This window comes from Dipteris shenzhenensis, chromosome 16 (genome assembly GCF_047967505.1).
Source record: "Dipteris shenzhenensis isolate YYH24624 ecotype China chromosome 16, Dip_SZ_1.0, whole genome shotgun sequence".
Taxonomy (NCBI): domain Eukaryota; kingdom Viridiplantae; phylum Streptophyta; class Polypodiopsida; order Gleicheniales; family Dipteridaceae; genus Dipteris; species Dipteris shenzhenensis.
The window spans coordinates 14,979,686-14,993,178 of NC_141611.1; the positions used below are offsets into that span (position 1 = coordinate 14,979,686).

The following is a 13,493-nucleotide window of genomic DNA, read 5'->3' on the forward strand; positions in this document are numbered from 1 at the left end:
CCTCCTTGAGGGCAGGCCAAAAATTTGCAAAAGTAGGGCCTTAGTGGATTGTCGAGCTTGTTTTCCAAAGAAAGGGACCTTCTATTAATGCTTAAAGGTACTACAAGAGATCCTTCGAAATCAATGTGTGTAAATGTAATGCGGGCAGCCCGCGAGCCATTCTATGAGGGGGAAAGGTGGACCCCCTCCCTTTCCCTTCCGTCATAGGCATGGGGAGCGCTCCACCTGTCCATCTTTGAGAACGGGCGGCTGTTCCGGGCAGGGTGCAAATTACCATTGTGCAGATATTTTAATCCGACGTCTTAGATCGCATGACGGGCGACCCCAGCCTTTGAAGGACAGAAAAAGGATGAAAGAGTTTGAAATTTGATGAAGAGGAATGTGGCCACTTGGAAGAGAGAATGAAAGTGAAGATGGGAAGGACACATGGGAGCACCAGCGAGCAACACCACCCTTCATACGCGTCGCCAATCTATGCGCATCACTCTCTCCAGAACCCCCCGATCGGTTTGCCTTCTAAATGCCTCCCTCCTTCAATGTTTTTCCACCTTCCATCCTTCTTCAGAATCAGTCTGCTCTTTTCAATCCATCCATAGCTTTCATTTCCTCTACCCTTCTTCAGCTTTACCCTCATTTCCCATCTTTCACCATGTCCAAGACCTCTTTCGCCCTCCTCTGCCTCCTGGCTTTTTCTCTTGTTAGTATCCTTGCCCCCCGGCCTCCTCTTGCCTCTGCCGGCACTGTCGAGGACTTGCTTCACAAGACCAAGGAGACCAGTGGCCACGTTGGCGAGCATGCCCAGTCTGCCCAAGAGGCCGCTGATGCTAAGGCGCAGGAGTCCCAAGAGAAGTTGAAAGAAACTACGGAGACTGCCAAGCAGAAAGCGCAGGAGTCCAGGGAGAAATTGAAAGAGACTGCGGAAAAGGCCAAGCAGAAGGGCGAGGAGTCAGGGGAGACCTTAAAAGAAACTGCAGCGACCGCGAAAGAGAAGAGCCAGGAGGTTGGCAAAGGTGCGAAAGAGAGTGCCCAGGCTACGAAAGAGCGTGTGGAAGATACACTTGAGGAGACTCAAGAGGGAACCCCAACATGGACAAACTGGGCTTACGATAAAGCTCAATCCTTAGCAAATGCCGCTTCGAAGTAAGGATTTGCGTTTTAATTTTTAATTAACATAACTCTTTTCGTAAACTGGAATTGTTTTTCTTGTCTATTGTCCATTGGTTGTTCAGCTGAGCTTGTGACGGTGTGCACGATTTGGATCCGAGATTGTTAGTGTGAGCATGATTTTCTTCACACTGAAATCGTCTTCCTCTTATTAGCTTGTTACTGTTTTCGGGTCTGATCACTAGTAAGGTGATTACATAGATAACAATTTGGGCTGTCAAACTTGTAGTGGGGGAGTGTTTACATAGATAACAATTTGGGCTGTCAAACTTGTAGTGGTAGTGTTTCGACGTCGTAAATGGGAATGTGATGATGGGTAAATGGAAGTTTTTAATCGTACTAAAGGAAGAGATCAGTCTCTAAATGGATGAATGGAAGAACTGGATGATTAGTTTTTAATCGAACTAAAGAATGTTATCAGTCTGTACAGAGAAGCGGAAGAGCTCGCAAAGCAGGCGGGAGAGCAGCTATCGTCAGTGAAAGACAAGCTGGGCAACTACGCCTCCGGTATATTTGTTTTGATCAAGCTGTGTCAAACCAGTAACTCAGTGCCTGTGCCTAATATTTAAAATCAAAATGAGCCCTCTTTCCATTCACACAGAATTTTCATGAATTTTCATTTCTCTATTGTTGGACCTCGAGAGTTTACAGTTGAAATACCCCAATGAAAATGAAACATTATCACATCTTCATACTTCATTATAAGGAAAAAGAATTCACAGTTGAAATACCCCAATGAAAATGAAATTTAGGCCGTACTCAAAACTGTGTGATCTTTATACTTCCATCAAAAGGAAAAAGAATTCACAGTTGTAACACCCCAATGAAAATGAAATGTAGGCCGTACTCAAACTGTGTGATCTGAGGAGAGCTATTTAAGGGGACAATCCTTTATTAACGCGTGATGCGGCGTGCAGGGACAGCGCAGCAGGGGTCAGAAGCAACAACGAGGAGTGCAGCGGAAGAGGCCATGGAAGAGGCTAAGCAAAAGGGCGGAAGCGCTGCCGAAATTCTGAAGGAGAAGATGGGTGCGATGGAGGAGGGGACGGAGGCGGCGAAGCAGCAGTTCCAAGAAGCGGCAGCGACTGCAGCCGAGAAGCTCAAGCAAACTGCAGGGTTCACAAACAATGAGAAGGAGCTGTGAAGTCCCTGCCATAGCCTTCCATTCCAGCTTTGCAACAACAGTGTATCGTCACCAAGCTTTGGACGTGATTGCCGTCAGCTTTGGACATGATTGCCGGAAGCTCTCGATGTAGTCATCTTCACGTAGCTGGTAACTCCATAGCCATGCATGCGCAGGTCTTTCTGCATCCTCACCAAGCTCTCGTCTCTTCACTCTTCTTCGGCTTCCTCCATTTCGGATGCGCAGCTTACTCTCTGATCCATCGTGTTGCAATCCTGCAAATAAATTCGAAAGAGTTTAGTACTGCTCTGATCATTTTATCGCATTTGTACGTCATCTAGTCTCACGTCGTTTTAATTTTATGGTTATGTATACCTCTAGCCTCCTATAGTTTCGATTTAGGTGAAGTAGGTCGTTACTGTTTGTATATACGAATAGCAGGACCCGTCTATGAAGGGGTGCTCAGCTGCCTTTGGTTTTCGAGAGACGAATAAAATATAAGGCTTCATTTACAAATCTCAAGCTTTGATAAAATTTAAGGAAATCGCCCTCCCCCCCACACACTCTCTCTCTCTCATTTCTCTCTAAAAATCGCGCACACAAACACACACACATCCTCTCTCTCTCTCTCTCTCTCTCTCTTTCTCTCTCTCTCTCTTTTGGCGCTCTCCACACCCCCTCCTCTCTCTATGTGTGTGTGTGTGAGAGAGTAAACAGTGTGTCAGTTGCAATTACTCCCCTTGTTGCATCTCTTGCATATATATATATATATATATATATCTTGCATATATATATATATAAAGTAAATAAATCATTAAATAAATAAACAAGTGAGTACAAATACTTGTGAGCACTAGCGAGTTGATTTGGAAAAAGGGGGGGGGGGGGGGGGAGAGAGAGAGAGAGAGAGAGAGCGGGGTAAGGGAAAAGAGGGACATGTTGATTTGGGAAGGGGGGGGAGAGAGATAGAGAGGTTACTCAACATAGGAGGAAACATGGCCTAAAGTAATTGGAGGGATACTTTTTTGGCCTGCAAGGGTTCTAAGGGATGATTTGGTTAGTGAGTTGCTAATCAGGGCCATAGTTTTGAAATTAGTTTATTTGGTCAATTCGATCTTGCAAATGAGGGTTAGTATTGAGGCTTGAACGTGGGTTAGTAGAAGTTTAAGGGCTTTTAATATGTTTAGGATTTAAGGTTTTGTTTGCTTGTGGAGGTCCTAAATGCTTGTCTTTTATCCTAAAGCTTTTGCCTTTTGTTAGGCATCTCTCTCTAAAGATGGTTCTCTTTGTTTAATAATTAATTAATTAGTTATTGCTCCCCCCCTCTCTCAATTAACTTATGCCTAATATGCAATTCTCCCCCTCCGTCTCTAATCGCTTACCCTCTACCTTCGTCATCGTTGATCTGTCGCACCTCCTTACTCCCCTACATACGCTCAGCCCTCTCCTCGCTCCCCTCCCTCTCCCTTGCACTCAGCCCTCTCCTCCCTCCCTCTCTCTCCCCTCCCTCTTCTCTCCCTCCCCGCCTCCCTTGCACTCGGTCCTCCGTCTCCCTCTTCCTCCCCTCAACCCTCTTGTCTCGTTCTTTCTTTCAAGGAGGATTTCACAACCCCCCTTCTCCTCCCTTCAAGCTAGCTTGCTCTTTATAGTAGCCAGCATAACCTTCTAGACACCAAAAGCTTCTCCAAGAAGCTTGTAAACTTTTCTCGAATCTTCTTCGAATTTGTGCGAAAAATTCAACGAAGCCTTACCTTTGATTACTTTACTCCCCCATCCTACTAGGGGCATAAATTAATTAAATGCACAGTTTTCTCATTGGGGGGCCTATTGTCTCTTGTATGACACCACATTTATATTAATCTTATCAAAATAGGCACGTCCTCACTTTTATTTAATGGCCCATCCACCACACACACACACACACACACACACACATACCTTTTCACCTCTTTCTCACCTCTCTTTCACTCATCTACCTTTCCCGATATTCCTTCACCTTCACTTGCTTTTTCTCTTTTCCTTTCCTTCCAATTTACACCTATCGTTTCCTTTCACAAGTTATTCGAAATATTTATCGAGCTACTTACACTTGGACTTATAATGACACTCTAAAAGACAGATCCCTACCTTGTTTCAAATTGTAAGGAGAGCACTGCCTGCAAGGTATTGTTAATAAAGGCGCACATATGATATATATATATAATTTTTGACACTATTTTTTACTGTCCCATGGGAAGGTCTAATTAGAGGTGCCACTTTGAGAAGCTAAAAATGTTGATTTTTTGAAATTCACATTTAGATTTCTATAATTGGGCTAAGTTGCACTAGCTATTTGCATCCCTTGAAATCCCCCCCTCAATGACCCTGCAGAATTCATGACCCAGATTCCTAAGCTTACAGCAGATCATCAGCAAGAGGAAGGTGCCAGCACAGAAGTCAGAGCTGATTTGGAAAGAGAGGGGGGGGGGGAGAGAGAGAGAGAGAGCGGGGGTAGGGAAAAGAGGGACATGTTGATTTGGGAAGGGGGGGGGGGGGGGGGGGAGATAGAGAGGTCACTCAACATAGGAGGAAACATGACCTAAAGTAATTGGAGGGATACTTTTTTGGCCTACAAGGGTCCTAAGGGATGATTTGGTTAGTGAGTTGCTAATCAGGGCCATAGTTTTGAAATTAGTTCATTTGGTCAATTCGATCTTGCAAATTATGGCTAGTATTGAGGCTTAAATGTGGGTTAGTAGAAGTTTAAGGGCTTTTAATATGTTTAGGATTTAAGGTTTTTGTTTGCTTATGGAGGTCCTAAATGTTTGTCTTTTATCCTAAAGCTTTTGTCTTTCGTTAGGTATCTCTCTCTAAAGATGGATCTCTTTGTCTAATAATTAATTAATTAGCTATTGCTCCCCCCCTCTCTCAATTAACCTATGCCTAATATGCAATTCTCCCCCTCCGTCTCTAATCGCTTGCCCTCTACCTTCGTCATCGTTGATCCGTCGCGCCTCCTTACTCCCCTACATGCGCTCAGCCCTCTCCTTCCTCCCCTCCCTCTCCCCTGCACTCAGACCTCTCCTCCCTCCCTCTCTCTCCCCTCCCTCTTCTCTCCCTCCCTTTCCTTTCCTTCCAATTGACACCTATCGTTTCCTTTCACAAGATATTCGAAATATTTATCGAGCTACTTACACTTGGACTTATAATGACACTCCAAAAGACAGGGCCATAGTGGGATCCCTACCTTGTTTCAAAATTGTAAGGAGAGCACTGCCTGCAAGGTATTGTTAATAAAGGCGCACGTGTGATATATATATATAATTTTTGACATACTATTTTTTACTGTCCCATGGGAAGGTCTAATTAGAGTTGCCACTTTGAGAAGCTAAAAATGTTGATTTTTTGAAATTCACATTTTGATTTCTATAATTGGGCTAAGTTGCACTAGCTATTTGCATCCCTTGAAATCCCCCCCTCAATGACCCTGCAGAATTCATGACCCATATTCCTAAGCTTACAGCAGATCAGCAAGAGGAAGGTGCCAGCACAGAATTCAAAGCTACCCCAAGCCACTCCAGGTGTGCCAGCGGGGGGGGGGAGAGATAGAGAGGTCACTCAACATAGGAGGAAACATGGCCTAAAGTAATTGGAGGGATACTTTTTTGGCCTGCAAGGGTCCTAAGGGATGATTTGGTTAGTGAGTTGCTAATCAGGGCCATAGTTTTGAAATTAGTTCATTTGGTCAATTCGATCTTGCAAATTATGGCTAGTATTGAGGCTTAAATGTGGGTTAGTAGAAGTTTAAGGGCTTTTAATATATTTAGGATTTAAGGTTTTTGTTTGCTTATGGAGGTCCTAAATGTTTGTCTTTTATCCTAAAGCTTTTGTCTTTCGTTAGGTATCTCTCTCTAAAGATGGATCTCTTTGTCTAATAATTAATTAATTAGCTATTGCTCCCCCCCTCTCTCAATTAACCTATGCCTAATATGCAATTCTCCCCCTCCGTCTCTAATCGCTTGCCCTCTACCTTCGTCATCGTTGATCCGTCGCGCCTCCTTACTCCCCTACATGCGCTCAGCCCTCTCCTTCCTCCCCTCCCTCTCCCCTGCACTCAGCCCTCTCCTCCCTCCCTCTCTCTCCCCTCCCTCTTCTCTCCCTCCCTTTCCTTTCCTTCCAATTTACACCTATCGTTTCCTTTCACAAGTTATTCGAAATATTTATCAAGCTACTTACACTTGGACTTATAATGACACTCCAAAAGACAGGGCCATATTGGGATCCCTACCTTGTTTCAAAATTGTAAGGAGAGCACTGCCTGCAAGGTATTGTTAATAAAGGCGCACATATGATATATATATATAATTTTTGACACACTATTTTTTACTGTCCCATGGGAGGTCTAATTAGAGTTGCCACTTTGAGAAGCTAAAAATGTTGATTTTTTGAAATTCACATTTAGATTTCTATAATTGGGCTAAGTTGCACTAGCTATTTGCATCCCTTGAAATCCCCCCCTCAATGACCCTGCAGAATTCATGACCCAGATTCCTAAGCTTACAGCAGATCAGCAAGAGGAAGGTGCCAGCACAGAATTCAAAGCTACCCCAAGCCACTCCAAGTGTGCCAGCCCTAACAGAACCAAGGAACAGCCCGAAGGAGCAGAACCAACACCAGAGACTCAAGAATAGAAAGAAGAAACCAAGATTGTAGATCCAGTTATCACTCAGGGAACACTAATTGATCTCAATGCTTCACATACCTTCAAGGTGCGCTTGAAGGAGTATTTTTAGTGAAGGGTTTGTGTCGACTTTTTGAGAAAAAGCCTCTCCACTGAAAGTGCCAGGTGTTGAAGGCATAGCCTCCACCCACGTGACCACTAACCATGGGATAGGTCAAATACACCTCTGGTAAGAGGGAGTTATTAGAACAATTTTGTAGCTATAGGGTCAGTTGATCCACCACATAATGTTTTTGACTAGGACTGTTACATTTTGAAACTTACTGTTGCCTTACAACAGTCAGACTGATCTCGAATGGCTATAAAAACTTGTATCAGCTCCTGTTGAGAGATTGAGTTATTGAGTTGATGTATTCTCTATCAAAACATAATATACAAGAAGCATACTACCTTTTGCAAGATTTCCTCTCTGTCCTCTTTACATCTCGTGATAGTCTTTTAGAGTCCGTCTATTGTTCGACTATACTCCAACTGCTGGCACCTTATTGTCAGAAGTGGAGATGTGTTTGTGTTTTTCACTTGTCTAAAGACACTCTGAACATTGTCTTTGATGTAAGTATGCACAATTAAAATTGAAAAATGCATCGATAGGGGAGTCATTCTTGGAATTGTTACATAATGGTAGGTCAATGCACGATCAGGTGTAGCCAATCGTAAAACTATTTTAGGGGCAATCTTGGGACCACAACGTGATGCATAGGTGGTCGATATTTTGAATTTCAGGCGAATTCAAGCTCTTGACAAAAAAAATCCCAACGTAATGATTGCCTTACTAGCATAATAATTAGACACAGCCTATCAAAACTTGTTGTTCTAAACATAGTAGAGCTTGACACATGTCACTACACAAGCAATTATGCCCTCCTTCGTGCAATCTCTATGTCCTTGCAACCACCATGTTGGTTCTACACTGGTTCTTGGAACTATTTAAGTGCTGCTTACAGTTAATCCTAAAATCAAGGAAAATCTATTTCGTTGTGCAACCATAGTGTTGGTTCTATTTTAGTGTGGGTTGCAGTTAATCCTAAACCAAGGAAACTGTATTTCCTTACAACCACCACGCTAGTTCTTGGAACTATTATGATGATGCTTGTAGTTAGTCCTAAAACCAAGGAATATGTATTTCCTTGTGCACAATGGCTTGTGCAACGACCATTACCAGCAAAACGATTGCTACCAGCAGTGATCACAATAATAGTATTATTCATATTAAAGTTGAAACTTAAAAGAGATTACACCCAGCAAGTATAAAATTTGAACAAAGAGATTACATCCAAAGACAATTTATAACAACTCAGCAATTGTTGAGAGCCTCATCGACAAAAAATTGAACAAAAGAGATTACATCTACATCCAAAGATAGTTTATAAAAACCACCAACTTAGCAATTGTTGAGAGCCTCATGGAGTAGAAATTGAGCAAAAGAGATTCCATTTATGACCACTCATCAATTACTAAGAGCCTTAGAGCCCAAAAGATTACATTCAGTGAGGATAACCACTCAACCATTACTGAGTGGTTATGAGCCTCATTGGGCAAAAGTTGCAAAGAGGATAACTCTGTATTGTTGATTGTTGATAGACCGCTATACATTATCATATTCACAGAGGCCATCCTAGCTTGTTGTGTCTGAATTTATTGGGAGATGATGGAGGACTAGACAATGGAGAGGCCGAAGACCGTGCACAAATGCAAGACTCAAAATATGGTCCCCCCAACAACACGAGAAAACTCTGTCCTAAAATCCTTAGCCCTTCATCAACATCTCTAGGGACTCCATAGATCACAGTCATAAAGAGGCCAACTATGTGCATGCCATCAAGGTGGTGACATGGAGATGTGGGGGCAATCGATGGAGATTATGAAGATATTCCACAAGAGCAGGCATTTCAAGTCCTAGCGAGTGCAACACAATGACCTTGTATGAGAAACCAAACAAGATTGGGATCACGTTGTATCAAGGGGGTTAGTATTGTTGACTACGTTTCTTGTGGGTCCTACCATGGTGAAAAGAGTGGGTGAGCAATGGAGCAAATGAGTAGGGGAGCAAATGAGTGGATGAGAGTTGGAGGAGGGAGCGTGGAGCAAAGCAATGGAGCAGGGCAGATGAGAGTTGGAGGAGGGAGCATGGAGCAAAGTAGAAGAGCAAGGACAGATGAGAGCAAAGTAGCCAAATAGCATTCTCCATTTTTTGAGGCCATAGTTAAATAGTAACAATGTCACTCTAATATTAATGAGCCACCTTAAATTAATCAAAATTTGAGCCATCGCGGGGGTGAGTGGAGGCTCAATGGTGCCATCCAAATAATCATGAGCCATCTTAATAAGCCACCTTAAATTAATCAAAATCCAAGCCACCGCAGTGATTGGAGGCCCACTAGTGCCATCCAAATAATCATGAGCCACCTTCGATTAATCAAAATTTGATCCGCCAATTAATCACATGCCTGGCCGCCCGCATAGTGCTTGATTTTGCAAACATTCTTTGCCATGCAAGGCTTCATCAGTTGAAGGTGAGGGCACCGTGGTGACGGGGACTAGATTGCTTGTTTTGACCTAAAAATAATCACCGGCATACAAGCCCATCCAATTATAGAATCATGAGCCACTATTTAATCTCATGCCACCATAGTGACTAGTAATTAACTGCACGAAAAGCAATCAAGAATATTTTTTTTCCCAAAAATTCACATACAGGCCCGTCCAACTATAGAATCATGGGCCGCTATATAATCACATGTCACCATAGTGACTGGTAATTAACTGTAGTAAACATAATCAGGGCATTCAAATAATCATGAAGGAGCTGCCATGGCCGTGACTAGTAACTGAGTGGTAATTAAATCGCATGCATGCCGCTAGTGCTCCGCCCACAGATCATGGACGGGCAAGATTGCCCGCGACACAGATGCATTCAATGCATCCTTAAATTGCATGCAAGCCCAGTGGTGTTGTCTAAATAATCCTAAAGGAGCTACCATGCCCGTGACTGGTAATTAAGTGGTAATTAAATCGCATGCAAGCTCGATCTAAATGTGAGCCGCTAATTATTCACATGCCATCGATCCAAATAATCATGAAGGAGCCACCACAATGGAGCTGCTAATTAGCTGCACTCTACCTAATGGCATGCACGTCAAATTTTTTGGCAAAAAAAGACTTATGGTTTAGCTGCCAATTTGAGCTTCAGACAACCACCAAGGTGGCCCTCGCTTGAGCCAAGACCACTGACGATGACCTTCACTCTACTTAAGCGTCCACTATTCCATTTCATTCACCATTTTTTACTCCTTTCATTGTTTCATCTTCATTGTTAACTACTCCTTCGCCATTTCCGACTCCCTTCAAAACCTCTTGTTCTTTCTCTATTGCGGTCTTTTGGCAACTTCTATCCCTTCTCACAATGGATCCATGTCATCCTACTCCTCCATCTCTACACAGTCCAAGAGCATCTCACACAATTTGTACTTCCCATCTATATAGTGCAAGAGATTCTCACACAATCTTTTCTCCCCTAATCTTGAAATCGTGGTATGCGAGAGCTCCTCACACAATTGTTCTTCCCCTAATCTTGAAATTGTGACATACAAGAGCTCCGTCACACAATCTTCAAAAGCCCATTGGATTCTCTCTCCAACTTCACCAAGTTGATAGATGAAGTGAACATGAAGGATGGATACATTATATGTCAAAGTTAGAAGATTAACATCAGTGAAAGCATGATTGAAAAGGCGCTATACATTCTTGGAGGCTATTAATTCTTGGAGAAGTTGTGGAAGAAATTAGATATTTTAGATTTATACCCAAACACTCAATGTGTCAGCAGCCTATGAGCACGCAAGTAGCATGCAGGCATCACAACAACATGCAAGTGCCACATCATCAAGTGCCAGGTCATCAACCATGTAGCAGATTGCCACATGGAGTCGGCTACTTCAACAAACCTAACCCCAATTGGGATAGAAGTGACGGCATTTGTCCCTTCATACAATACTTATTCTTTTAGATATCTTCATGTATATTCAACTCTATTGAGCAGACATTTATTGATTTTGCTTTGGAGCTCCCTTATAATCGTCCTCAAATTCTCACACTCTCCTCACAATTGCCACTCATGATTGTGAGTGCACTATTCTCTCAATTCAATCAACAAGGTAGTGGGAGAGAGTGTGAGTTAGTATTTCTCCCTACTACATTAGTATCATAGCTTCAAAATCATTTCCTGAGATAAGGAGGTTCAGCCATGGACAACCACTGTTTTATGGTATAGACAAGATCTAAAAAGGACACCATGGATGCCAGTGACAAGTCCAACCCTAGTGTAGAGGAAGAAGTTTCTTCCCATGGCTCTCCACCACCAAAAGTACTTTCGATGGTCATAGAGGGCCCGATGATAGTTTTTGCCATGGTAGCCATGACGCAGATACAACAACAGCAATCATAGAGTCTCTTTGCACACATGGTTCAGGTCTACGAGATGCAAGATGATCGTGTGCATGCTACCAAAGAATGGGAGAGAAAGAAGAGAGCAATTGCAAGGCTCAAGGATCCAGGGTGCTCAGAGAGTGCACAGCCAGGAAGAACCAGATCAACATCTCCTCATTTCTTTACTCTACCCACAGGAAGATGAGGAAAGGGAGACAGTTCCATAGCTCACCAAATCATCATTCCCCAAGAAGCTCGATTTTCTTTGGCATGACGATAAAATTAAACCCTTATTGTTGATTTCTTTGGCTCAACCAGGTATTTCTCCATTGTGCCTATGAAAGACAATGAGATGTGTATTCTCGCATCAATGCACCTCATAGGCAAGGTAATCACCTAATGGAAAAGTTGGCAAAAGTGGAAAAAGGACCATTATGATGCAAACCTGGAGACACCTCATTATGGGTGGGTGGAGTTCGTGAAAGTTACCAAGACACGATTCCTACCACCACAGTACCTGGATAGAGTTAGTTCTTTTAGATGCACCAGGGGGGACACCAAGACACTGAACCATTATGGAAACAGGTTTACATAGGTGTCCACACTGTTGAAATACAAGGAACGTGAAAAGCTAGGTAAGTTTCCCCATGGCTTGCGTACAAACATCTAGTGGTATGCTCAAATTTTTAGGCCACGAGATTATGAGAGTGCATGCAAAGTTTCTGTCCAAACTGATAGAATGTCTCTCTTCTCCACCACAAGCAAGTACAAGCAATCTTGAAGGTACATCTAATAGCTTACCTTTTGGAGCTTCTTTCTCACATGTTGACATATACGCTTGTCCACAAACCAATGCATGCCAGTATGTGATCAAACCTATCGAAATGACTTGGCTTAAATTGCATGGGAAGGTTGATCGCATCTATTCTCATGTAGGATCGTGAGTTGGCTGCCTATGCTCTTTGTTACAACTCTAGTTATATATGAGTCATGACCAAGAGCCTCAGCTATGGAGCAAGGCTATACAATAGATCACTTGAGAGTTAGACGCTAGGATTGTTGATGGCAAGGTCCTTTGTCAACTCAGTGTGAGAGCCTACCATGCACAACATCACTCGCTTTATGTCCACCCATAAACTGAGGTGATTTTGAAATCTTGACACTAAAGTAGTAATAATGAGATATATTATATATAAGGAAAAATATGTTGCACTACCATTTGCCACATGGGAGGCTGTTCGGATCAAAAGTTTCCATTGAGAACCTCTGGAACCGGAAATTCTACTCCACTCCAACAATAGGTTTCCATTTTTTTAGCTGGCAATGGTGCACTGGTTACCATGCATAAAGTATCCAGAAGTGGATCTTCAAGAAGAGGAGTCAGTGGCGGCCCGATGAGCATCTGCGTACATCATGGGAGACAACATCATCAATTAGTGAATAGTGTATGCTTGACATAGCAATGAAGTCCCTTAAGGCAATTGCAATGATATGCAAGTGGAGCATGTTTTAAATGACTGACATCATCCAATTGGACTATGAAGTCACTGCTGGAAAGATAAGTGCTCTTAAGATTTCTTGATAGGGGAAAGTAGGAGTTGTGACCAATCTGGGCAGATTCCTTGGAAGAGCATCAGGGGGGATTGTGGCTCCATTACATGACTCGAAACCCCATTGTCAAAGGACATTTAATAGATAATGTTGCTGAGATAGTGACAATCTATGTCTAGCAAGACCTCAAATAAAATCAATTCCCAAGAAATGTTTGATAGTTCCCAGATCTTTCATGCGGCAAACCTTTGACAATGTATCTTTTGCCTCTTGAAGCATCACTTCGTCTGAAGATACCAACAGAAGATCATCTGCATAGACTACAACAATCATAATTTCTAAAACATGTTTATGCAAGTATACACTTGGGCTTGAATCTAGCTTAACATACTCAAGCTGCATGAAAAAATCATGGAGCCACTGGTGCCATATTTTTCATGAGTGTTTAACCAATAGAAGGCCTTGCTCCATCCGCAAATAAGACTGGAAACACACATATCCCTCTGGTTT

General features: G+C 42.7%; 1 protein-coding gene across 2 annotated transcripts; it reads left to right on the plus strand.

Annotated features, from left to right (window-relative positions):
- The first annotated feature begins 485 nt into the window (after positions 1 to 485).
- On the plus strand, positions 486 to 2,785 carry LOC147892595 (uncharacterized). 2 transcript variants are annotated; one of them, XM_087387571.1, is made up of 3 exons: positions 486 to 1,140; positions 1,586 to 1,671; positions 2,082 to 2,785. In XM_087387571.1, exons 1-3 carry the CDS (start codon positions 521 to 523, stop codon positions 2,306 to 2,308), a joined length of 933 nt encoding a protein of 310 aa, XP_087243697.1. In that variant the 5' UTR covers positions 486 to 520; the 3' UTR covers positions 2,309 to 2,785. The 2 variants fall into 2 exon arrangements, with proteins under 2 accessions (XP_087243697.1, XP_087243698.1); XM_087387572.1 differs by having other exon boundaries at positions 488 to 1,140; positions 1,595 to 1,671.
- The last annotated feature ends 10,708 nt before the right edge of the window (positions 2,786 to 13,493 follow it).

Bases quoted from the DNA above. Each gene is read 5' to 3' on its own strand.
- LOC147892595 (XM_087387571.1), top strand. From the start codon at position 521: ATGCCTCCCTCCTTCAATGTTTTTCCACCTTCCATCCTTCTTCAGAAT. The intron at 1,141-1,585 runs GTAAGGATTTGC...GAATGTTATCAG, and splicing joins TTAGCAAATGCCGCTTCGAA to TCTGTACAGAGAAGCGGAAG. The intron at 1,672-2,081 runs GTATATTTGTTT...TGCGGCGTGCAG, and splicing joins GCTGGGCAACTACGCCTCCG to GGACAGCGCAGCAGGGGTCA.